Below are 25,443 nucleotides of genomic sequence, written 5' to 3' on the forward strand. Positions count from 1 at the left end.
TTATATATTAAATTATTATTATTAGTTGAATTTAAATGAAAATTTAATTATTGCTATATTAATACGGCAATAATATTATATTATTATATATTAAATTATTATTATTAGTTGAATTTAAATGAAAATTTAATTATTGCTATATTAATACGGCAATAATATTATATTATTATATATTAAATTATTATTATTAGTTGAATTTAAATGAAAATTTAATTATTGCTGTATTAATACGGCTTTACAAAAATTAATAGATGCATTAAAACATTGATTTATTATTGATCCATCAGAGTAAAGCTTAAATTTGATAACAGCATAAATAAATTGCATTAATCTCACGTATTTACTCTCGCTATAAGCGCGCGCTAACACTTCCCAGAGTCTATTAATAAAAGTTGTACTAACGAAATTTAAAAAATGACCATAAACATTTAACTTAGAAGGTTGTAAACGAAAAGCCAGAAAGTTTCAAAGCTAACTCTCTCTTCCTCTCTGTGAAGCTACTTTTATATAATTAGAAAATAAAATTTCCACTGAGCAAGCTCGCCTCACACGAAAACAATGTAAGATTAATATATTAGTAAAAGTTACACTAACAAAATTAAGAAAACTATCATACAAATATGATCTAAAAGGTTGTAAATAAAAAGTCAGGAAGTTTTAAAGTCAACTGTTACAAGCCATCTTTATATAACTAGAAAATGAAATTTTAACCGAGCGTTCACCTCATACGAGAGCAATGTAGAATTATAAATAATTGAACTTGGCAAATTTAATTAAAGGTTGATTAATTAACGATTAATATGAGTAAATTTAATAGATTCAATTAAAGATTGGTCAATGACGATCGATACGCTCAGCACTTTTTTCAAAGCAGATTTTACTGCATTATCGGCATTTTTCATGATGCCATGCTCTGAGAATGAATATTACCCACAAAATTGTAACTTTGAGTAACCGAACACTCTTCGATTAAATTTGTTCATATCAATTGTCAATTAAATTTGCTGCACTGAGAAAAAAAGCAGTTGAATCGACAAAATCGGCAATCATCGACCATCAAAGAAATATTGGATCTATTCAATAAAATACATGTTAATGCAACAATATGTTGCATTGAAATCATATATCAACGCCACTTATTGTTGCATTAACATGTATTTTATTGAATAGATCTAATATTTCTTTGATGGTCAGTAACCGCCGATTTTGTAAATTCAACCGTTTTTTCTCAATGTAAGTTCAATCGTAATTAAACGGCTTTTAATTAAATTTGCTAAGTTTAATTAAACGACCTTTTATTCCCTTCGTTTATATGAACCATCAATTGAACGGTTTTTAATTGAATTCGTTGAAATCAATCGTCGATTAAATATTCATCAGTTGATTTTGCTTAAATCAATCGTTAATTAACTGAAATATATTTGTTTAAATCAATTGTTAAATTCAGAAAATTTTAATTTATTTTCACAACTTTGGTGCTACGAAAAATCAGTATTTCTTTTTATAAAAATGTGTCGTAATTTTTTAGACTATGCATAAAAGCGATGCTTTATCTCGGTGATACGAGCGAAACCTGTGAAACAACGATAATTAACGTATAAATATATACTTATGCGGAAGTTGGGAGTCACACTTCCATAAAGCTAAAGAATAACGAGCTGTGCCAAGACAATATTAAGCGTCTATGTGGTGCCCCGAATAAGAACAAATAATACTTGCAATTCCGAAGATGAATACAAACTTTTATGCATATATTGATCAAACTTAAGCCGCATGAACTCCTTAAATCGCTCGTCTTCACAATTAGATATCTATCAAGATGCTCTTTCCCCGTAGATGAGTTTTCCAACTGTATGTGTGTATGTGTGTCGAAAATTTGTGTACAAGTGTAAAAAGAGAATTCACAGACTTGTATTTCGATACTTTTGCAATTCGGCTGTGTATTTAGCTAAGGATTAGTTCGTAACGACGTAAATGAATAACGATCGCGAATAATGTCGAATGTCCACGGCTGCTCTTATAGTCTCTGAATAAATTAATACTTTGACGGCCGCAGTCGTATATTGTCGCGGATTGTCAGGTTCTACAGCACCGATACGCCAAACTTGAAAATTATTAACTTTGGCATCACTTACAAACCGAATATATTGGATAAACGGCAATGTACAAATTTTAGAAGATTAAAAACAAAACATTTAACTATGTTTGCATCTATCTTATTATCAAAGTTATTTGCAATGTTTATAGGGATATATTTAAACATTTTATAATATAATTTTAGGATATCAAGACGAAAAATAGTATTTTATATTGTAACCATTTTGTAATATTAGAATATAACTAAAATTTATAATTAACAGTTATAATCAATAAATATAAATTCGTAATATGTAATTTTGTTTTTATCGACACTTTAAAAAAATTGAATATTGATTTTAACATAAACTTTATCAAACTCGGTCTAAATTGCTTGCTATATAACAAGAAAACACTGCAACATTAGTAATTTTACAGTAATTTCTAGTAGTTTTTGTATTCTCCTAATTTGAATCAAATTCTAACATCATGGACGCCAATCTTAAATCTAAATTAATTCCTTAAAGCGTCACTTTATGTGTAAATTTTTTTCTCATTACACCAGAATTACGCCAAGCGTCAAAATAAAAATTTTGTACGCCAACTCAGCCAATTACGCTGCTAATTCTAATACGACTTTATTTTTTGCTAGTGACTGTTGGCTTATAAAAAAACATTCTGCAATAATGACATTTTACAGCTGCAATATTGTAAAAGCTATAAACAAGGTGTTTTAAACAAACAGGTTCAAGACTTACGGGGTAGACAGTACTCATTTACGGGAAAAAATTTTTTTAATTCAGGTAACTCAATGAGGGTCAGACTCGCTGACGAGAAATAATATCTCTGTCATCGTGACCGAAAATATTCGTCTGAACATTCAACTGCATTAAAACTCAGTTGAGATAACTGAGAGCAATTCGCAGAATGAAATCCTTCTACAAAAATCTTTTTATTCATACAACCAAGTTTTTCATTTAGTTTTCAGATAACAGAAAACTCAGTTATACTAACGGAGTCTTTTTTCATTATATCATACTATTATTTTGATGTTTATAAAAAGTGTTCTACACGTCTTCTTTCAAAAATTTTTAGTTTTCGAATTAATTACATTTCTACACAAGAATATTTATGTTATCATCTTCAGTATGGTATAGTTATTTTTTCTTGTATTTCAGTACATAGTATAGTTATTTGTTCTTAGGATCAATGATTGCAAGTATATTCAAGAGACGTAGAAATCCTCTCGATGTCGACTTATTCTTATCTTATCTTATATTATTCTAATCGAGAAATGGTAGATATGCATTTTACATATGATTTTGCCAATGGAAATACTCTAAGCTGCATGACATCTCTATTTAGAAAGATACTTAAAACAGAAAATTCTGCAATAGATGTTAAGCGTGTATAGAAATGGATAAACGACATGTAGAACGCTTTTTGTAGACACCAAAATAATAATAAAATAACAATTTGGTAAGATACTCGTTTGTTCATTCACCGCGCGTGATCACTGGAAGCACACAAATAACTTGCGTTACCAAAACGAGAAAAAATATTTGTAACTCTGAAAGGATTGATCTTTCGACTTATGTTTACTGAACATTTTTCACTCAATATAATGGGTTCTACCTATTCTGTGTAAGACTTGAACCTTTCTTTTAACGCCCTGTATAAAGCTAGATATGTGGATTTCTGTAGGGAGATGCTGGTCTCTTTCGAGATACTGTTTAGGTGAGTTCTTGAAATTTGCCGGCGAAAGATGGAAATATTCCTCCAAAACAAGTGTGCGACCGTTAAAGTGTTAATTAAAAATAATTACTCGCCTTATCATGCGTCATGAATCATGCACATATGAGCAATGTACATCAGCTAAAATTCGCGTTTTTAATAATATATATATAACGTGCATTGTATGATGATATACTGAAGTCCATTATTTGAACTCTATTTGAGTAAATCATGTAAATATATGAACGGAAGCGGTATCTCGTTTTGCTATCTTCCTCGTTGAATTTTCGATATATACAGCGCAACAAAACTTATCAAAGATGCATGAAAGGAAATAGTATCAGGATGTATATGGAATGAATGCGAATATGTAAAATCTTCCGCGCGATTCATGAAGAATCATATCGAATGCCTTCCATTCACAGAGAGAATACCATCGATAAGAGATATTATCATTTCTTGGAACCAAAATTTGCTTCTGCTGATAGAAACGCGAGCGTGTCTTTCTTTTCTTTTGATATTTGGACCCGAATCGTAATTAGAATGATAGAGATCTACAACGAATTTTTAAGAGGACAATTAAAAGTCGAAGGGAAAGACACTACCGACGATTCTTAGGTCCGTGATAATATATGAATAAACTTTCCTATTGTCGATAAATTTTTAGACGTATTTGCATCAATAAAATCTTTGCTGCCGCACGTCTGTTATGCATTTTGTGTTCTCACACTCTCTTTCTCTAAAGTTTCTATAAAACTTATCATAAAGTAATAATGAGACATATATATGTGAACATATTTTACCTGTAAATTGTGGTATGCGCCGCTGTCCTCCGGAGGAGTGGGTTTGCATTTGCCGCAACAAAAGTTGCAGCAGCAACAGCAACAACAGCAGCAATAACAAGCAGTAATTAGCCCACAAAACAGGAACAATGCCTGAGAACAAACAAAACATAATATTGCAATATTATAATACAATTAAATACTTGCTAATATCAATGAGACAAACTCCGTATTTCAATGGAATCATTAAGTTGTACTGAGAAATAAATCTATGATGAGATGTATTATGTGATATAAATGTGATATAAATGTTATTTTCTTGTATAAAATATGGATTAAGTGATACTCTCTTACCTTGCACCATCCAGAAGTAACAACAAAATAAGCATTAACGTTCTCTTCCCCAAACTGTTCTGCGACATACAAACCAAGAGATCCGTAATTATCATATATATTACGTTTTGTTAGATCTGTGAGGATGGCGTGTGCCCTATTTATTTCCTTGAACTGTAAACACACAATATTACAAGGCATATTTTTTTAAAATATTACTGCAAAAATTGTTGAATCTAAAAACCTGAAGATTAAAAAAAAAAAAAAACTGGATATATATGAATTTACAAACATTTATTTTTTAAAGAATATATCAATAATGATAAATAAAAAATATAGTAAGAATACAAGAATATAATCACAGATTTATAATTACAATCATCAACGGCAAGCAAGAAAAAAATTATTACACTAAGATTACTATGATATAAGAATATTATTGTATACAATATAAAAATATAATTACAGATTTATGATTGGAGCAAGCAGAAAATTAGAAATTAAAAAAATATAAAATACAACATTTTAAATGTTTAGATTCTAGATATTTTTTATATTAAGTAAACATCGGTGATAAAATCTGGATTGTTCAACTGAAATCTGGATATTTGGCAATTTTAACATTACATTTTTGTATTATAATGAGAAGTTAGAGTCACCTTTTCAGCTGCCTCTGGATTGTTGGGATTCTTATCAGGATGATACTTCAATGCCAATTTCCTATATGTCTTCTTGATCTCCTCTGAAGTGGCAGTCTTAGGTATATCCAAAATTTGATAGAGGGAATCCCCCGCAGTACTGCAGCGAAAAGAGCAACAAAATCAATGTGAAGTCGTCATGCTAAGTAAGTAGCGTGACTTGCGAACAATAATACGATCTTGCTAGAAATTCCAATCTAATAAGTGTCATGTAAAGTGAGATGATGGTAACTCTATAAGATATGTGTCACTTTACGCGCCGCCACCTCGCAGTTTCACATTCAGAATACTTTGCCTTAGCATTCAAATCTTATTTATTTGTCACATTCTCTGACCATTAACGGTTGGTTTTTCCAATTTTTTGATAAGCTAACTAAAATCATATATTGTCTATCTAATTTAAAAAAGAAACAAAGCCCGGCTTATAGTCAGATCTTATATTTAAGATCGTTTTAAGTTTATCTTCAGATGCCGTACAGATCATTTCTTTGGCTACAGAGCATCTGAAGATGAACTTAAGGGCTCAAAAAAAGTTGGGAAAATCCCTAAAGAATTTATTCACCAGGTATGTATTTCCGGAGGCGCTCTAGAAATATTTTCAGTGGTGCATCAAGGGAGCTACTCACAAATTCACTATTGAACAAAATTGCATTTTAATATATTTATTTTACTGTCTAAATAGTAAATGTTAATTTCAAACTAATTTCATCATATTACCTTGCTGCTTTTCAATATAATTCAATATGTTACTGAAAGCATGAAACAGCAGTTTTCTGACCTACAATCGACCATTACATAGAAATGATGTAGTGAATATTATTCTTTCTTTTATATATATATATATCACAGGGTATTTCCAAAAAACCATTCAGCATTTGGTAGATAGTACATACTGAATAAAAAAATCTTAGTGAAAATTTTGAAGTGTATGAGAGGGAACTCTTCGATTAGGAAATTTTTCGATGTAAAGACATCGCGCAACAGAAGCATTTCCATTAGCACGACCATACAAAAAATGTATATCTGCCATTTCTTGATTAGAGTAATACGTTGTCATTTTTAGACCTTATAACTGTAATTACCAAATAAGATCCGCAATCACCGGTTGATGACACCTGAATGATTGCCAGTAAAATCTTCTGTTATAAAATATGTACAGAAATTAAGTGAGGACATACAGAACACGGTTTATAAACATTGAGGTAAACATCGCATACGACACGTAAACCTAAGTCATTCGTGATGCTAACATACAAAAATGTTTATATTTCAGAAACGGTTGAGCTTTCGACTTATGTTCACTAAGGTTTTTTTACTTACAAGGAGATGCCACAACCTGCTAAATCGATTTCTGAACGAGTCATAGCACGTTTACTAGCTGCGATGTTGAGTATCAACATCCTAACGGGACTTGTGCCAATGGGCCTTTGTTTGTGAGAAATTACAGTATAAAGTTTTGGTCGCGGGACTGTATCATACATATGACTAAAGTTGCGACTTTCCTTCAGCAAGGCGGCGTGGCTGAGCAGACTGAGGCTCCCACGTCGAACGTTTTTGGGTTAGCAAAAACTACTTGTCGGACGCAATTTTGCTAAAGGAAAAAGTTGTTTTAGCATAAAGTATCATATCCTGTACTGCGAATGTGGGAATTTCCGATCCCACAACTGGTAGAACACCCGTTAAGGGTAGGTAGGAGGTGAAATTTGGAACTGAAAGTTCCTCTTCTATTTTTGGATCCGACAATTAATGAGATATTAATTAAGTCTGCCAATCCCTTAGCGTGTGAGTGCTCAGGGCCATAGAGCGCCGTGGACTCCTCAGGGGCCCTGCTTGTCCGTTTTTCTCCTCTTTTTTGTATCACAGAGGAATAAATATGCTTGAGTGAGTGAGTGAGTGGGTGTGTGAATGAATGCCTGACCAGGGCTAAGGGGGTGGCAAGTTTTCAATGTGTAGGGGTGATGTGTATGTTTTTATGAGTGCGGTTATGAGTGCATGGATAATTTGAATCTTTTTAGTGTGAATGGGCGGAGTGATTGCACTTTATGCGCCGGAGGGGAAGGGCATGTGTGGTATGCTTCCTTCGAGTGCGCGGGTGACTTAAATGTTTTCTGCATGTCGTGAGAATCGTGCATGTGATTGAGAATCGTGAATGATTTTAGTGTGTACAAAAAGGGGAGAAAAACAGACAAGCAGGGCCCTTGAGGAGCCCACGGCGTCCTATGTCCCTGAGCGCTCACTCAGGGCGCTAAGGGATTGGCAGACTTAATTAATTAATATCTCGTTAACTAATTGTCGGATCCAAAAATGGAAGAGGAACTTTCAGTTCCAAATTACATCCCCTACCTACCCCTAACGAGTGTTCTACTAGTTGTGGAACCCTACACACACACATACACAGGTGTGTTCCTTAAAATGTAATATTTATGTCAAACTTTTTATTTGGATGAGAAATAAGGAAAAATGCTCGTTATAACACCAACCAATTTTCGACACCCTTCCTATCAAATATCAAGATGTACTGATTTATTAATTATTTATCAATTATTATTTTTTTTAAACATTTATTTTTCTTTTAAATACTCATACATCTTAATACCTAATATCTGCGTAAGAATTCCGATTACTGGATTTTATTTCCCTATTACTTTTTATGAAGTTACATTGAAATAATGTGTGATTATCTATATTACTTCTAGCATTAGATTATATGCAAAATTGCGATATTCAGTATTAAATATTTCACAAATAATGTAGACAAATTGAATGAAACTTTAACTATAAATGTGTTTACTGCAATGTATTTTAGACAGTCAGTCCACTAAAAGATGTCTCAAAGACATCCTTATTTCTTTTAGACATCTTTGAAACATCATTCAGTGTTCAATTTCAATTTGTGTTATCTGGGATGTTATATCAAATTTTTGTATAACTTTAAGCATCTTAGCTTAAGTGGATAAAACTGCTTAAACATGTCCTAATGACTTAACTAATACAAAAGCACGATTTTTGCATTTTTATCGATAATTATTGGAATTACTAAAAAAACTATGTAAATGTTTATGTAAAATTTTGGTTTGTTAACGATCGAAAAATGATAGGAAATAAAATAATCAATAGATACTAATTATTATTATTATTATTATTAACGAGATTAGATAATGTCAATTGTACCAATAATTGATTTGAAAAAATAAATCATATCTTAATTGTTAAATAATGATTGTGATTAACGGCTCAGTGATTGAGTGGTCATCAAATGATATTACACAAATTGGTATAAATATCTTTTAATATAGTTTTAGAAACTCTTTCTTTAAAAACATTAAATACAAATATATTATTAATATTTCAATCATTGAAACAAGGTTCAATTAAGGAGCATCAATCATTTTTATGTAAACTTGCTTAATTATCAATTATATAATTTTTTTCCATGAAAATGTGAAATTGTGAAATGTTTCCATATATTTTCAAATCAAATTCATGATAAAAGATTTACAATTGATTCTTTGGGACATTTACTTTATAAATTCTTCAAAATCTATTGATTATTCTGGTAACACTCATATGTATGATGAATATTTCACAAAAAAGAGTTATATCTTGGTTATACTTTGAATCTTTTTAAAACCATAAAAAACTATTTTCTTCTATGCTTTTGAGACTATAATTCAATATTCACTGCTAATATTGAAAATCTATAGTTTATATTGTCTATAATATAGATTTCCAGTATTAGTAGTGAACACAGAAATACAGCTACAATAATCATATCACATGCAATCTTTAGATCTGTTCCTTTTAGCTGAATTAGTTCTGCATTAGAATTTCATTATTCTTTGTTTTAACGCTGTTTTCTATACAAATCTTATTAACTTTAAAGATAAAAAGTACAGCCTGGTTCAGTCAAAAAGAATGTCTGTTCGTTTTTTAAGAACTTTAATTGCTTAAATAAGTTAGAGTAAAAAACATACATTTGTTTCACTCTAATTTATTGTTTAAAAGTTCTTTGAAAACTAACAGATCTCTTTTTTGGTTTGAAACACTTGTTTGAAACACAAACGGGAGACTTCATAAATAAGTTCATCGATAAGATTCGAATGCTAATAACAAAGCATCAGTGTAGAACAGCGAAGAAGTGGCCATGTGGCACATGGCACACCACGTGAGACAGATAACCTATAGAGCTTCAAAGAATTTCCCAAACAGTTGCACATTGGTGCAAGAAGTTAGAGTGAGCCAAGTATATATTGTTTCACTTTAACTTATCGTATCAGTTCAGGTGCAAAAATCGGCTTTAGGTCAGATTCAGATCAGGAAGTTCTTTAGGAGAGAATAGAGGTTGCATTCTTGTTCTAAGTTCCATTTTTTGTGCACAAGCGACCCATGTATATATTGTAAAGTTTCTTTTAGCTTGAGAATCAGAAAGGCGTATTTAGCGTTTGAGTACGTCAAGAATACAGCCCAAGCCTATCGAATTTCTTGTTTCGCTTCACACGACATTCGTCCCACCGAAAGAAAGACTTTATTATTGTTCGCACAGGCGTTCACGAACTTATCGAGGCTTATGTTACGCCCCGACAAGTACCAGGGACGAATTTTGTATCTCCGAATTCGTATGACGTATGAATTTCGCGCGGCTGATAACCGGTACGTGGTAAAAGAGAAGTTACGATTGCTCTCTTGGTTTCATCGCAAATATCTGTTAATCTTAGGCATATGAAGCAAGGATTTCTCCGTGATAAAGAGACTAAGTTTATCGGTGATAAGACAAGCATCGAGCGGTCTCTCAAGAACGAGGATGTGGCGAAGAAAAGCCGATAAGATGCACGAGCAGATAAAAGCATACGACTGCCAGCAACGTTTGGGCGTCTCTCTCTCACTCTCTTTCTCTCTTCCTCTCTCTTCCTCTGCGATCACGACGGATTTACTCACGACATTTTTCTCCTATCCATGGTGAGCGACGAACTGTTGACTGGTCGACTTCTCGAGCGGATTTATCAAACTGCGAATTCCTTCGCGCGTCTCCACGGAACAATACTACGCGAACATTTCTCTCGATATATCGTACGAAAATACACGCATCGTTCTAGCAGAGGTGTGCCAGAACATCACCAACAGCGCACGAAAGCGATTCAATATTTTAGTTCGATAAGTCGACGCAAATGCGCCAAGTGGCGCTGATATCGCTCAGATTAGGAACGATTCACACCGCGCTCCCGGGATCGGCATATTTTCGATCCGGTGTTCAATTGCCTAGTTTACATCGAACGTTTAATACACGTATTAAATAGTAACTTTCTATTAAAAAACTCGACTAATCTTATAGCGTAACTGACTTCGAACGTTCGACTGACTTTGGATTAATCGCTCCGAGAGCGATTATTGACGTCATAAGTCTCTACTAGCCAATCATAAAGCTTATAAGTACTTGTTCGACCAATAAACGTAGACTGAATAACCCAGAGTGGATTAATCCAGAGCCAGTCAACATGCTATTAACCAGGAAGCACACACTCTTGCATGAAGATATAATACACAACGCATAAGGAAGTGAACCAATCAGTCTTTAGAGGTTTGTTCGCGTCGCATGCCTCAGCGTGCTCCTACTCGCTCCAACGCACTCTGATTGGTTTACGTCACTATGCGGACCAATCAGAGTGCGTTGGAGCGAGTAGGAGCACGTTGAGGCATGCGACGCGAACAAACCTCTAAAGACTCTGATTGGTTCACTTCCTTATGCGTTGTGTATTATATCTTCATGCAAGAGTGTGTACTTCCCGGTTAATAGTCCATCTCTTTTTAAAAGCGAAAAGTATAAAACATGCAAGCAACACGAACAACCCTTTTTCCCTAAATTTGTTAGGGAAAGAATTGAATCGATTAAGAATCGGACATCTCTAATACGCGTACTATATAGTAACTTTCTATTAAATAATCTTAATATTAACAATGCATATCAACGACGACGCATTCAATCGATACAATAAGTCTTCTTGATCAGGGTATCTATTATGGACTTCTTCGGAATCAATTCCGGTCGGAAACATTCAGTTATTTCCTAGATTTCTATTGTCTTTTCTAGGGGAAACGGAATTATTCCGATCGGAATTGACTCCGAAGAAGTCCATAATAGGTACCCAGTATTATACCAACTTAATATACCGTTATTTATATACATCGTCGATATTAAGATTATCTAATAGAAGTTACTATTTAATAGTTGGTTTATAACTTAGTTTATATTTAGGCTGCGTTCCGAAATGCACTGCCAGTACTGAAAATCTATAGTTTATGTTACGTATATTATAGAATTTCAGTACTCTGAAATTACGTATATTATAGAATTTCATTTACTGGCAGTAAATTTCGAAACGCAGCCTTAGTAATCCATTTAGTCGGATCTTATATTTAAGACTGTTAAGTTTATCTTCAGATATTCAATAGCCAATGAAATGATCCATACATCATCTCAAGATGAACTTAAGATGGCTTAAATATAAGATCCGATTATAAATACCGGCCTATGGGAACAATACGCTGACTCGTCTAAAACCCGGTTAGGCGACAGTTTCCTGAAAAGTGGAGGGAATAATATTGGTACCAAAGAAAATCTCTACACGATATAATTTAAAGATTCTGTTTTTCTGGTTTTCTCGTCTGCAGGCGTGTGTACAAGAAAACGCATGGCGCTGCCGGTGCAGTCGCGTTCGTAGCGGAGGCGGAAAGAACTGTGTTCAGGCAAGCCCTACAATGTCGAAGCGCGACTATGGTTGTTAGACCAGGAAACAGAGAGAAATTTCTTTAAGTAAAGTGAAATTTATCAAAGTTTTATGATTGAGAAAGTACTGATGACAATCGCTGATTTTTAATAAAAGTGATTCAATTATTAAGTAATTGATTGCGAAATGAATATCGTGCCAGGAACAGCCTCATTACTTGAAGAACTCGACAGTACGTGTTCTCTAGCTTGAGCAGCTAACTTTTTTTATACGCCGGCCTGATTGTTGACTCTTATAGTATTTACGCTGTTAAAAAATTTGAAGAATCCTTATCTGGAAATTCATATCGGAATATGATGCTTAGAAAGACTCAGAGATACTGTCCTAAAATACTCAGCAGAATATTTTGGACACTTTAAAGTTGCGTGTTATGTGTCATTCCTCAAAATAACATCAATACTTGAAGTTGCATATTAAAACAGCCTGCATAAAAACTTTCAATTTATATTCTTGACAATCGAAGAGTTTATTTCCAAATCACAAATTCAATTTTTGCTCCTTTCAAAAAAGATTACATATAGAGAGATAGAATATTTCATTATTCTCTCTTTCTCTTATAATAAAGTTTATAAGCTTCTTTTGTTCCTAGAAAAACTTATGGTTTTACTGAGAGATGGTAGAACATTAATTGGTTACCTCAGAAGTGTGGACCAATTTGCTAATATTGTGCTACACCGTACCATTGAAAGGATTCATGTTGGCAAAGAATATGGTGATATTCCAAGAGGTATATTTATAGTGAGAGGTGAAAATGTTGTGCTCCTGGGAGAAATAGTAAGTTTAGTTATCATGTTCAAGATTCTGTAACATTATAGGATATTCACTATAATAGTACCTATTGTACTTGTTATAGTTATTAGTTAAATAAAAGAATATATATATATATAATTTTTATATAAATAATAATTTAGTCCCATTAAAAAAAAGTGAAAACAACTTGGATTTTTTTACGAAAAAGTACGTTTTTGAAATTTTCATTATTGCATTTTATTGTGTTATTAAAAAACTGATCAATTATATTTCTGAACTTTTTCCTGCCTAATTATTGTACCTGATAAAAAAGCAATGAGTACCATTACAATAAACACTCTATATTAGTAAATATTCAGAATATCATACCAAATATTCAAACACACACTTGTGTTACAGGATAGAGAGAAAGAGAAAGTTCTGCCCCTGACGCAAGTGACAGTGGACGATATTCTAGATGCTCAGAGACGCGAGCAAGAGCTGAAACAAGATCAGAAACGACTGAGGAATAAAGCCCTAAAAGAACGCGGTCTTTCGTATATGCCAGATCTGAATCACGACGATATGTTCTGACCTACGACTGTATCTGTTTCTTCACTCTCTAATTTACCTTCACGCGATACCGATGATTACAAAGTTCGCTGTACTCCGCTTTCCATCTAAATATGCATCTTTCTCTCGTGGATCAATGTTTAAAGAACTGTTCAAAAAATTTGTGTGTAGTCAAATGCTTGAAAGTGCAACACTTTTTTGTCTCAATGAACTTCGGAACGCGTCTCCTATTCAATGAAAAATTTAATTTTTAATAACTTTCAGAAGATACATTTTGACAGGATGCGTCGCGAAACTCACGAAAGAATGAAAGTGTTGCAACTTTTAAGGTTGCTGGTCCCACTGCTACAGAACTCTAGATTTATAACATCAGAAGCGAGAAAATGCACATCAAAAATTCTTGTGTATCATTTTTAAATAAAAAAATATTCATATGAAAAAGCACTTTTTAGATCGCTTGAGCACGCTTGTAAAATTCTTTGAAAACAATTAGTTTCTCTTGGCAGTTAATAAATAGCTCTAAAACTAACATGACAAAATTATAAGGAAAAGTAAGTTAAAGAGGAAGGTTGCATACATGTTAATTTTAAGGCTATTTATTGACTGTCAAGAGATAGTTTTTGGAGCCCAGTTAACGGGTCAGGAAAATACTGAACAAAAGTGTTTCACTAGGCTAAACAAATATACGGAATGCGAAAACTGTACAAATATTTTTTTTAGTAATAACATTGCAAGTATTTGAGTTACTGCTTGAATATACGTGGGAGTTATGTTATTTTTGGCTCTTAAAAGTATTTTACGAGTATGCTCAAGCGATCTGATATACAAAAATCTTTTTGTTTGAAAATAGCCCACGAGAATTTTTGACACGTATTTTTTCGCTTCTGATGTCATTAACTCGGGGTTCCACAGCGGCGAAACCAAGAGCTTTAAGTATTTAGCTGGTAGAAAAAAAGGAAAGCAAAAGGAAAAAAACGAGATAACCGAATAGCATAGTTCACATTGAATCAATATAAATGTATGAGATGACATGATAACATTGTGTTGTCTATAATAGCGTGTGTGTGCGTTACTTTCTTTTTCGACAGAAAGAAAGCGTATTTCTTTTTTTCGGCTACTTTTAATTCATATTAAAGTCGTCGAAAAATTTAGGAAAATTTGTACACGCGCGCGTACTTGCTTATATTTATGTAAAAATTAAAATAATGTCTTAGATAAATATCGAAAAATAGTATATATATAGTACGTTGATTTTTTTAATAAATTTTAAGATATTTACAGTCACATGTATACAACCGCTATTATAGTATGAATATCGTATTACGATTCGTCATATATAAACTTAATTTTATTTATAAATATTTTAACAAACTTTGTGCGTATTGTAAACTTGCTTAGAGTGCACAAAAATTATTACTTTACGTTCTATATCGAAGTATAAAATTATATATTATGCAATTTTTTTCCTAGATTCCAAACAAAAAAGAATATATAATTAGAAAAAAATACCTAATTGCGTCTCAGTACTCAGTACACAGCTTTTCGCAAATGCCATCATCAAAAGAGTGTCATGAAAAAGAAATAGAATTCTTTAGCATACATATCCTATATATATCATATATTATAGCGACGTTTAGTTCTCGTAAATAGAATAAATAATTCAGTTGTCGAACAGTCAATTTTTCGTGCTCGATGAAACTTACGCGTTGCGTCATATATCGATAAACCTCGACGAATCGCAACTTCCTATCTCGTACCGTTATAGTGTACAAAAATATAGCGACTTATACTCAACGATATATCATTGCTCTGACGCAATATCGAGATATCTTTTATTAAATAATGAGTTTTTGAGATGTATAGTTTGATCATTCGTACAAACTAATTCTTTTTTTCCTGTATAACATATAACATAAAATACCCAGTCCTTCTTAAGATATGAAAGCAACAAAACGAGTGTGATAGAACGTAAATTGGATTGCAAATTAGATCATTCTTTTATATATATATATATATAGCGATATATTTTCTCATTAGAGAAATAAAAATTCGAAACAATAAAGTCAATAATGTCAATGTCACAAAAAATTTAGCTTTCTAAAGATATCTCAGTATTAAATTACAGCGACGATATATTACTGTTAACGATGAATAATGTCGACCGGTTCACTGTGCAGTGAAACGATCGAGTCTCAAGAAATGCCGAAGCACTAAAACGACGTCTCCTGAAAGCTATCCTGCATTCTCGCAGGATTCATCGACGCCGATTCGTTCAGCGGATGCCTGTGCTTCGAGTGTTCGTGTCCTTTCGCGTCCTTGATTTCTCTCGCAGATCTCTTGGAATCGTTACGCTGTAAACTGGTGCCTCGTTTCCGCGGCGAGGAGGACTCCTCCGAGACCTTTTCGGTGGAGTTATTCGCGCTGTTCGTACTGCCGGATCCTATGCCGGAGGTGTCGGAGGTGTCCGGCTGATTGCCGTCCAAGCAATGGAGCAGACTGTCGGACAACGTGTCGTCGTTGTTTAGGATATTCAAGTCGGACTCGGACTGCTCGAAGTCACCTGTTCGCGACGTGAAGCTCAAGTCGACGGGGCTGGCCGTCAGGACACTCCTCGACAACAGGTATTCTCGAAATGTGCTCGTTATCGACATGGAACTCTGCTGTGTCGTCGTGGTGCAACACTTTGCGACAGAGAAATTGTCGCAGCTATGCTTCTCCAGCGTGTCGAACGCGTTACCTTCCGTAGCACCGTGTGCATGAGCGTCCTTTACGACATGACACGGCGCGTGATCCGCGCTGTTGTACGTTTGAGATTCCTCTAGGATGGAAGTATAGTTCGTTGCACCGAGTGCGCCCAGATTTGATCTGCGCAAGCCGCTACTGGGCACGTTGTTGGGCTGTTGATCGCAATTGTTGGTCACGAGATTGCAGAGATTCGATGTTGACACTATCATTACCGGCTTCCTGGAGCGCGGGGTCATTATACTCTCCTGCAACGGTTTGATCGAGATGAATTAGAAGAAGTTGATTTGATTAGATTCTAATAACATTGAAACAGAGTCGGAAAGTTATTCCTTGACAAGTTACAATTTTTGTGATTTTTTTCACGCAAAGTTTCGCGCAGATCTTTTTTTAATATTCGCTAATTTCTATCGCATATATAAAAAATGTAAAGTATTTATTTTTATCCAACTTTTTAATTTTCCTTATGAGAATTTGACAATTTTTCCTTAGTTTCTTCCGGAATGTCGAGACATTAACAGACATTAATTTCTTGATTGACTAAGTAAGGTTTTCCGCGAACTCAGTTTTGGACAATCAAATAAATAATTATTTCCTTCGATCAAAGTAGACTTAAAAGTAGACTTTATTCTAATAAAATTTAAATCTGAGGCTTAGCTATAAAAATATATTGAAAATTGAAAGGTCACCGTAACAAAATAAAATAGACTTTATTTTAATAGAATTTTAACTTGAGGCTTAACTATACAAATATGTATTGAAGATTGAAAAATCGCCATGACCTCGCTCGAGATCTTTACGCTAAGAAAAATGGAAAAATTTTTATAAAAAATAAAGTTATAAATTTATTTTGATATAAATAAATATAAAACAAATTTACTTCATACGGATTAGAATTAATTTATATAATTAGTTATAAATTATATGTAAAATTTTTTAATTTAGTTTTTTTACAAAGAACAGCATAAATTATGAAAGCAAACTAGTTTACACTTTGTATATGTATTCTTCTTACATAAAGTGACGATTATATTAGTCACCATAATCCAAAACACACAATTATGTTAGTAACAAATAAAAACAATCAGATGAAACAAAACGACACCGTTATATCAAGTCGTTACCGAGAAGAGTAACACAAATAACGCGCTACTTTCCGACTCTGCATTCCACATTTTACATCCGACAACATGAACCTCACGTACCTGCATAGCCTTTGACATCTTCGTCGCGCTCTGCGTAATCGGACTCATGCTTCTGTCGTCGTTGTTAGTGATAGGTGTTAATATGTAGTCGTTAGTAGCTAAACTGCGCCGCAGCAAACTCGACGGTGTCGACGTGTGGACGGCGTACACATTCCTGAATCGGTTTCTCACGATCGGCGACAAATGCGCGCATGCACTCTCGACGCGCGGCTCCATGCTCGGGGCGGTTTCATTTGACACTTCCACGCTCGGCGTACGAGTCTCCGAAGGGGAGGAAGCGTCGTCCTGGCACGCATTCGGCTTCGTGACGAACGGCAGCGTGGGTTCCGATTTCTGTCGGACCAATTCGCTGTCGCTCGTCGTCGACGACTGGTCGCGACGATGAGCGACACCGTGAGCGGAATACATGTCGGACGGCTCGCTTAGCTGCCGCGTCAATTTACCGGCGTCGATCGGACTATCGTCGCTAGTCGCTGCATGCGCGATATCACAACAAGGAGATCGTTCATCGAGTGCATTCGTCGTGTCGATTTCCTGTAAACTCGTATACGAACCGAGTTCCACCGGCGTCTTTAGCAAGCTAAATCGATCACCGTTTAGAGACACGCCTTCGGACGTGTCCGCCTTTGAACTCTGCTCCGCGATCTCACCCAAGTTCCCTTCGTCCGACCCTTCATCCTGCCCATTGACAGACTGATCGCACAACTTCCTCTTCGATTTACAATTCGGAGTGTCGTTTTTATGGCTACTTATATTGCTACTCGTATTCTTGGCACGCAGTAGATCGTTATTAGTCTTAATATCACAGTTCTCCACGCTAAGCTCATCATTCGATTTGCTAAGAAGGGTTCTCGCCGGAAGCAACGAGTCTTCCAGTTTCTGTACAATACGTGCGAAGAAGAACATTAGACGAAAACAATAAACGTGCTATTGTTAAAGACATGCACACAGATAAACGTGCAATGATATTTTCGTATATTAGACAAACAACAATTAGAAGATTCGTGCTGTTTTCGATTTCAGAAGTAAAGTTCAAAAATTAACACGTTGAATGCTGTGACTGGCCTTCGCGGATCAGAACCATGGCACTATTGCTTCTCAAAATATATAAAGTAATCACATATAATTATACAACTATACAGGTGTGTGTGTGTGTATATATGTAATTATTATATTAAGTAATTATGCATAATCATATGTGTAATTATATAAAATAATTTAATTGCAAATGATAAATAAATTTGAGACAATATATCTTTTACCTTATTCCATTAGTTCTGTGTTGGTTGATTTCTTAAATGCAATTAATTTAAATTATGATTATATGAATATAATTGAAATACATTATTTAATTATACATAATTATGATTTTAGTATTTAAATAATTTATGTATAATTACATAATTATATGCAATTATATAAATAATTTATACATTTATATTTACGCAATAATTGCATACAATTATATAACTTATGCAAAAATTATTTATATTTATTTATATAAGAGAGAGTTGTATATTATAAATATTATTTATTATTAAATTATACTCTAATAATTATAATTAATAATATATTAATAATTATAATTGTAGTATGGATTAATTGGACTTTAGAAGTCAGCCAACAGAGAACTAATAAAACAAGCTAAAGGACATATGCATCTCAAATTATATTTATTTATCGTGCTTTATACGCAATGTTTTTGGGTATCTTAATCTCAATAAATGAGAAAAGTTAAACAAAGTTGTGCAAAGTTAAACTTTGCACAATCGACCGAGATCAACACAGCAGTCAACGTGTTAATAAAATTTAGAATACTCTGTGCACAAATTCTTATAGATTACCTCATAGAAAAGTAGAGATCAACAAAGAATCTCACCGTTGATAATATATTCTCCTCACTGTTCGATCTGGCGATATTACATCCGATATTGATGTCAAATTTCTTGTGGCCCAGGATTCTCTTATGAAAGATATGCTTCTTTATGGAATCTCCAAGACTCTTGGTCTTGCAATGCTTTACGTGCCTGGGAGTACCTTGTCCGTTTTCTTTATTAAACTGTTTCACAAGTCTCCGCTTCTTCGCAGACTCCGGCATGGCTTGTATATGAGCATACAGCTGAGCCAATGCCGCCTGCGTGTCCTGCGTGGAAGTCGCCTTCGCTGTTAACTTACGATCGACAAAACTGAACACGGTGTGCGCCGTCGAAGTGGTGTCCGGTATCGACTCGTTCAGCTGCAATTACGGTCTCACGTGGCGACAATGGCACAGAAACAAAATCAACCCCGACAACACCCGATCGCGAACTTACGTCGGTCTTTTTGGGACTCAAGAGTTTTCTCTCCTGCTCCATCCAGTAAGCCCTTATGTCCGTAGCCAATTTTGGCGGAATCTCAAACAGCTCCATACCCTTTCTGATCATAAACGCCACCAGACACGAGAGATTCTGCGAGTTGATGTGCAAGGCTTCCGGCGACAATTTTCGCGGGCACAGCAAGTGCGGAGTGAAGAGAGTGGCCAGTGTATCGCTGTTCATCTTATTGTTGTGCTCGTAACCCGCAGTTTTGTTCAGTAAAGTGAGGATAGCCTTCAGTAGGATTCTGTTTGAAGATGGTAGAAGCAGAAGCAGCAGTTGCAAAGATCTCAGCAATCTCCCATCGTTGGTCTTTGCATCTAAACTGCACAGTTCTACAAGTAATTTATAAGCTCTTGTTAATGACATATATAATTTGCACAAGTATATATAAAGTATATTCAGTATATTTACAAGATTATACTCCCTTAACATTATAATATATATGTATCATAATAAAATATATAATGTAACATTATGGGCCAATTGTTTCAACCTTTTGGTAAGCTATCTGACAATTAAATCATGTCTGTTTTTCTTCAAATCGAACAGAGATAGACACATGATTTAACTGTCAGGTAGCTTACCAAGAGGTTGAAACAATCAGTCCTATGATTGTAATATAATTTGTGTACACATATGTTGTGTGTGCGTGTATATATATATATATATATATATATATATATATATATGTGTGTGTATATATATATATGTGTATATATATATACATGTATATATATATGAGATGTACACTTATAATATATTTACATATTGTACTAAATAAATGTTCTCATTACCAGCTATCTGGCAATGTGCTGGATAATGCAAATCTGTCAGAAGTGGCTCTGAGAGCTCAGCTAGAAATCCTTTTAGCACTGATGCGCAATCATGCACACTGAATCGTCCATCATCCAGATCTAAGGATAAGCTTTGGGACATAGCAATCTTTAAGTCCTGTTGTCTGGTTAATTTTCCAGTACGTCGAAATATGCCTTCTTGTATGATATCTGTGAGAAGGAATATGTAACCAATTCTGATTCTTATGAATCTTCTCTTATAGCAGTCCTACTTACTTTGTTCCATGGACAAGTAATTTATCAATTGCATCACATGATTTATACCATCCTCAGATAAGGCAACACCTTCTGTACCTTTCTCCAGACTGACCAGAGACTTGGATTTCTTGGTGAAACTCAAGAGACACCACTTCTTCAGTCTAGCTTTCTCAGTGATAGCATCATTGCTGAGACAAAAAATAAATAATAAGATGAGGAACAAATATTACTGTGATAAAAGATGACAACAAATAAATGAAGATTGGATCAATAAAAATGCTCTCACGGCGTCAATGATTTGTCAAAATCGCGTTGAAAGGACACGAAGCACCGGTATAAAGAAGTATGGGATGTAACGTCTTGGCGAATACTCACTCCTCCGTGTGGAGGTCCAATTCGAAAGACAAATGCATCTTCACGAGTGTGTGAAATTGCTCGGGATTGACCTTACGCATTCGGGATGCCAGTTTGCCGTCCACTCCATCGTTGAAATCTGCCATCGTCGAATTTGCAGCGACAGCGGCTCGCTTTTTGCGGCAATTTAAACGCGCTCCTACATATTGAATCCGCTGCAGTCACGCCACACGTAGGAGTTGCGTGCAACCTCGTGATACACGAATGCCTAGACAATAAGGCTGAAATCGCACAATTGTCCCCTAGATTTACAAGATGGGCGCATCCAGTACTACACTACTGCTCTTATATCCGATTGGCATATTCCTTTGGATTTAAAAATATATATCAATCACATGCAAGAGAATAATTTTAATTAATTATTTTTGGATTATGAAGTTAGTTATGAAGCCAGCGGCACACGATGCTTGTTTTCGTGCTGGATCGCTTGCTGGATGGAAATACTCTATTTTGATTGGTGCATTCTGAAGATGGATGGAAATACACCAATCAGAACAGAGTATTTCCATCCAACAAGCAATCTAGCATTAAAACAAGCACCGTGTGCCGCTGACTTTAATCCCGATCTACAATTGATAAGAAATTAACCAATCGCAATTGATTATTCTTCTATAATTCGACTGTGATTAGTCAGTTTCTTAAAGCTCATTCTACAATTGCGTGAACGTGGTTGTAAGTGGTTGTATGTGATTACGACAACCAATCAGAATAAAGCCCATTCTACAATTGCGTAGCGTAGTCGTGAACGTAGGAGTCAACCAATCCGAATGTTTTATTCACTAATTGTTTTACTCTGATTGATTGTCGTAATTACTTACAACCACGTTCACGCAATTGTAGAATGGGCTTTAAGCTGATATTACATGTGTCATACGGCAAGCTTTTTGGATACGTTCATTATTTGACGAACAGAGAATCTAGAAATATTCTATTCGTCAACCAATAAACGTATCCGAAAAGCTTCGATAAGAGGTGTATATCAGTTGGACACTGGGCAATTGGACACAAGTCGCTGTTCCTAGGGACCCTACAAATGTCTCTAATCACACGGTGCTGTGATTGGCTGTGTCCAAATGCACCGTGTCCAAGTGCACCGCTCCCTTCGATAAGATCGAACTAGGGATACCGGCCACAGAGCCGTATTCGCATCTTAAGACATTACTCAAGACGGTCTTGAAATAAGATTCGACTATGAATACCGGCCAATGAGAGTTCTCATTTTTACTTGAAGCAAAGCTCTCATTAGATATCGCCTATCAAATCTTGGCTTAACCGCCGTCATGACAAGACGGTTCGAACACGTTCGGACCGTGTGATTTTTTGGATTTTTCTTGAAATTTTCCAAGACTTTATTCTCGATATAGATCATTAATCGGAAAAAAGGCGTTGAGGCATAAGAGCTATCGCACACAAATTGACATAACTGCATATGCATAGCATAAAATCGTATGGACCAATGAGCATCGAATATTAAGCATCGACACCAATATGGCTTAATACTCGACTTAATACTCGATGCTCATTGGTACATACGGTCTTATGCTATGCATATGCAGTTATGTCAATTTGTGTGCGATAGCCCTAAGCTTAGAGAGGTCTGGAGCCAGATATTGAAGTTGAAGTTGAAGATATCGCCTATAGCCCGTATCAGACTGCCGACTGCATAGGCCGATCCGACTGCCGACTATGACTGCTGACTCTCAATAGACCAATCACAGTAAGGCGCCGACTCGGTGTCTCATTGTGATTGGTCCATTGAGAGTCGGCAGTCGTAGTCGGCAGTCGGTAGTCTGATACGGGCTTATTGTTCATCACTAATCGCGTCCAGTGTGCGAGAGCCATTACTTTTTACACTAGTTCAGCAGTGCAGTTACAAAAAACAGACTTTTAAATTATATCGTGTAAAGATTTTTTTTGGTACCAACATTATCCCCTCCACTTTTCGGGGAATTGTCGTCTAACCTGCGCACCGTTGGCACAGGCAAGAGACACCTGCGACGGTGCGCTAGGTGCGCGTGCAAACGTGGAAGGGATAACATGGCTACCGCTTGACGTGACGTTTCGTTCGTCCGTCCGTCCGTCCGTCGCGCGATATCATCAGATGCTCGGAAAAACATCTGGCGACCGTTTTTCAGCGACGTGCTGCTGCCGATAGTGTTTCGCCGTTCGCACGAGTACAACAGTGTTGACGAGAGGAGGCGAAGAGAACCATCCGTGAGAGACGAGCACAATGATGAACATGTGGAAAGTGCGGGAGCTGATGGACAAGGCGTAAGTCGATCCCGAGCTCGTTTACCTTCGACGTGACCGCGAGCGAGCGCCGAGATAACCTTGTAACGGCCTCGTTTCTCGGCCCGGGACGCATCCCGCCGCGTTCTGTGCGCCTCGTGCCGGACCGGATGTCACATTTTGACGTGCATCGCTTCCGCACAAATATGCCGAGAGTCTCGCTTTGATATCCATCAGATATTTAAGTGGTGAGCGAGGAGACTCGGCGGAAGGATGCAGCGGGAAATCCGGCCGATCGTGTATTCTCGCTCCCGATCCCGCGGGAGCGAGAGAGGGAGGAGGGAGAGGGACTCGTAAAACTGGAACGGCGTGAATAATTTTGTAACACGACCTTGAGATTCGACGGCGCACGCTGCGAGATGATAAAACTCCGGAGCAATCGTGGGTTATATACATTTTACAGCGACGGGATTAGTGTCCGGGCTTACGTTTATGAAATAGCCTTCTTGAAACTGTATTAACAGTCGTTACTTGAAGCTCTCGCCTCGAGTGAGGCTTGGAAATTTAAGAATTTGGAGTTGGATGTGAGTTTTGCTAAATAGCAATTACAGATGTTATGTCACATGTATGTGACATTACTCAACTATGAACAAGCCAAATCTAACTTTGGATTCAAATTTGGATATCTTTTTGCACAAAACAAGTTTCAAGTGACAACTCTTAATATGGTTCTTCATGAGTCACAAGTTATAAATAAAGCGCATTGCAAGTACAACTTACTAGTGTAAACTTCCAATTTGTGAAATCAATTAAATGTAGCAAAGTTCAATTTACTTTTGCAACTGTTAATTTGTTCATTTTTTAACTTATAGGACCAATGTAGTGATGAACTATACAGAAACAGAGGCCAAAGTTCGGGAAGCAACCAATGATGATGCATGGGGTCCTACAGGTATACTTAGTGATATTAGTGTCATGATTAATGATAATACTGATATGATTTGTGATAATACTGATATGATTTGTGATAACACTGATATGATTTGTGATAATACTGGTCTACAGAGAAAAATTTTGTATTCTTTACATTAATATCATACTAATTTATGTGATCTAGGTAATATATTTTATACTGAATTAAAAAATGCAAACAGATTTTTTTCTGTCACCCAGGGTTTCAGTGGTGTGATTTTTAAATTTGAAGGAAATTGATTTCCTCTGTATATCCAGACATGGTTTGCTTAGTTTAAAATATAGAAGCTAATGATTTTCTGCCATATATGGCTTGCACTGTTTCTTTTAAAAATAAAAAATATATAGGTTTTTATTATATCTTGTATTTAATTGGAGAAAAATTATTAGTTTTAGTAAATTCTTATAGACAACTGTATTGCTGAAACGAAGAAACTTTAATAGAAGATACTTAATAATACTTCTATATGTGCATTAAGAATATTTAGAATTAAATCAAATTGTAAATTATGTATAATATATCCTATATTCAATATATTAAATCTCAGATGAACATCACAAAGAAACTATGGAAGATATTCTGAGTTTACTTTTGGGTTCTATGCATAAAAATATGCAAATAACATAAGAAATTCCATGTGATAAATTACCTATTGACTAGGATAATCAATGGTCTCATTATTCTCTTTTTATTTACATCTATATATATATATATATATATATATATATATATATATATATATATATATATATATATATTCCCTT

The 25,443-nt window shown here is 35.1% G+C and overlaps 4 protein-coding genes across 7 annotated transcripts in view; 2 read left to right on the plus strand and 2 right to left on the minus strand.

Moving 5' to 3' along the window:
* The window catches only part of LOC116851008 (dnaJ homolog subfamily C member 5), a 28,744-nt gene extending 17,969 nt beyond the window's left edge, over positions 1–10,775 (minus strand). For all 4 annotated transcript variants that reach the window (XR_004379510.1, XM_032829975.1, XM_032829974.1 and 1 more), the window contains exons 1-4: positions 10,559–10,775; positions 5,585–5,723; positions 4,947–5,099; positions 4,614–4,745 (exon numbers count right to left, since the gene is read on the minus strand). Coding sequence is in view for 3 of the 4 variants with exons in the window: in XM_032829975.1 (XP_032685866.1) it covers positions 4,614–4,745; positions 4,947–5,099; positions 5,585–5,723; positions 10,559–10,578 (444 nt within the window). In the remaining variant the exon portion in view is untranslated. The remainder of the gene's footprint in view (positions 1–4,613; positions 4,746–4,946; positions 5,100–5,584; positions 5,724–10,558) is intronic.
* A 1,461-nt stretch (positions 10,776–12,236) lies between these two features.
* Positions 12,237–15,386, plus strand: LOC116851025 (U6 snRNA-associated Sm-like protein LSm1). The gene is made up of 3 exons (XM_032830013.1): positions 12,237–12,577; positions 12,995–13,179; positions 13,555–15,386. Exons 1-3 carry the CDS (start codon positions 12,532–12,534, stop codon positions 13,726–13,728), a joined length of 405 nt encoding a protein of 134 aa, XP_032685904.1. The 5' UTR covers positions 12,237–12,531; the 3' UTR covers positions 13,729–15,386.
* LOC116851024 lies at positions 14,944–21,645 on the minus strand. Its single transcript, XM_032830012.1, has 7 exons — positions 21,439–21,645; positions 21,082–21,251; positions 20,806–21,015; positions 19,967–20,343; positions 19,534–19,890; positions 17,655–18,533; positions 14,944–16,697 (listed from the first exon to the last, which is right to left on the minus strand). Exons 1-7 carry the CDS (start codon positions 21,561–21,563, stop codon positions 15,918–15,920), a joined length of 2,898 nt encoding a protein of 965 aa, XP_032685903.1. The 5' UTR covers positions 21,564–21,645; the 3' UTR covers positions 14,944–15,917.
* Positions 21,646–23,355: 1,710 nt separating this feature from the next.
* LOC116851028 (telomere length regulation protein TEL2 homolog) overlaps positions 23,356–25,443 on the plus strand; it is a 12,770-nt gene continuing 10,682 nt past the window's right edge. Inside the window, exons 1-2 of the mRNA XM_032830019.1 lie at positions 23,356–23,748; positions 24,579–24,658. Coding sequence (XP_032685910.1) covers positions 23,708–23,748; positions 24,579–24,658 — 121 coding nt within the window. The 5' untranslated portion in view covers positions 23,356–23,707. The remainder of the gene's footprint in view (positions 23,749–24,578; positions 24,659–25,443) is intronic.

This window comes from Odontomachus brunneus, unplaced genomic scaffold (genome assembly GCF_010583005.1).
Source record: "Odontomachus brunneus isolate Ranch 3 - 2012 unplaced genomic scaffold, Obru_v1 Obru_scaffold_164, whole genome shotgun sequence".
NCBI lineage: Eukaryota > Metazoa > Arthropoda > Insecta > Hymenoptera > Formicidae > Odontomachus > Odontomachus brunneus.

Coding starts and splice junctions, on each gene's coding strand:
- LOC116851025 (XM_032830013.1), top strand. CDS start 12,532: ATGAATATCGTGCCAGGAACAGCCTCATTACTTGAAGAACTCGACA. Junction 12,578..12,994: donor ATTACTTGAAGAACTCGACA/GTACGTGTTCTC, acceptor TTTTGTTCCTAG/AAAAACTTATGGTTTTACTG. Junction 13,180..13,554: donor TTGTGCTCCTGGGAGAAATA/GTAAGTTTAGTT, acceptor CTTGTGTTACAG/GATAGAGAGAAAGAGAAAGT.
- LOC116851024 (XM_032830012.1), bottom strand. CDS start 21,563: ATGGCAGATTTCAACGATGGAGTGGACGGCAAACTGGCATCCCGAATG. Junction 21,252..21,438: donor TTGGACCTCCACACGGAGGA/GTGAGTATTCGC, acceptor TTTTTGTCTCAG/CAATGATGCTATCACTGAGA. Junction 21,016..21,081: donor TTACTTGTCCATGGAACAAA/GTAAGTAGGACT, acceptor TCCTTCTCACAG/ATATCATACAAGAAGGCATA.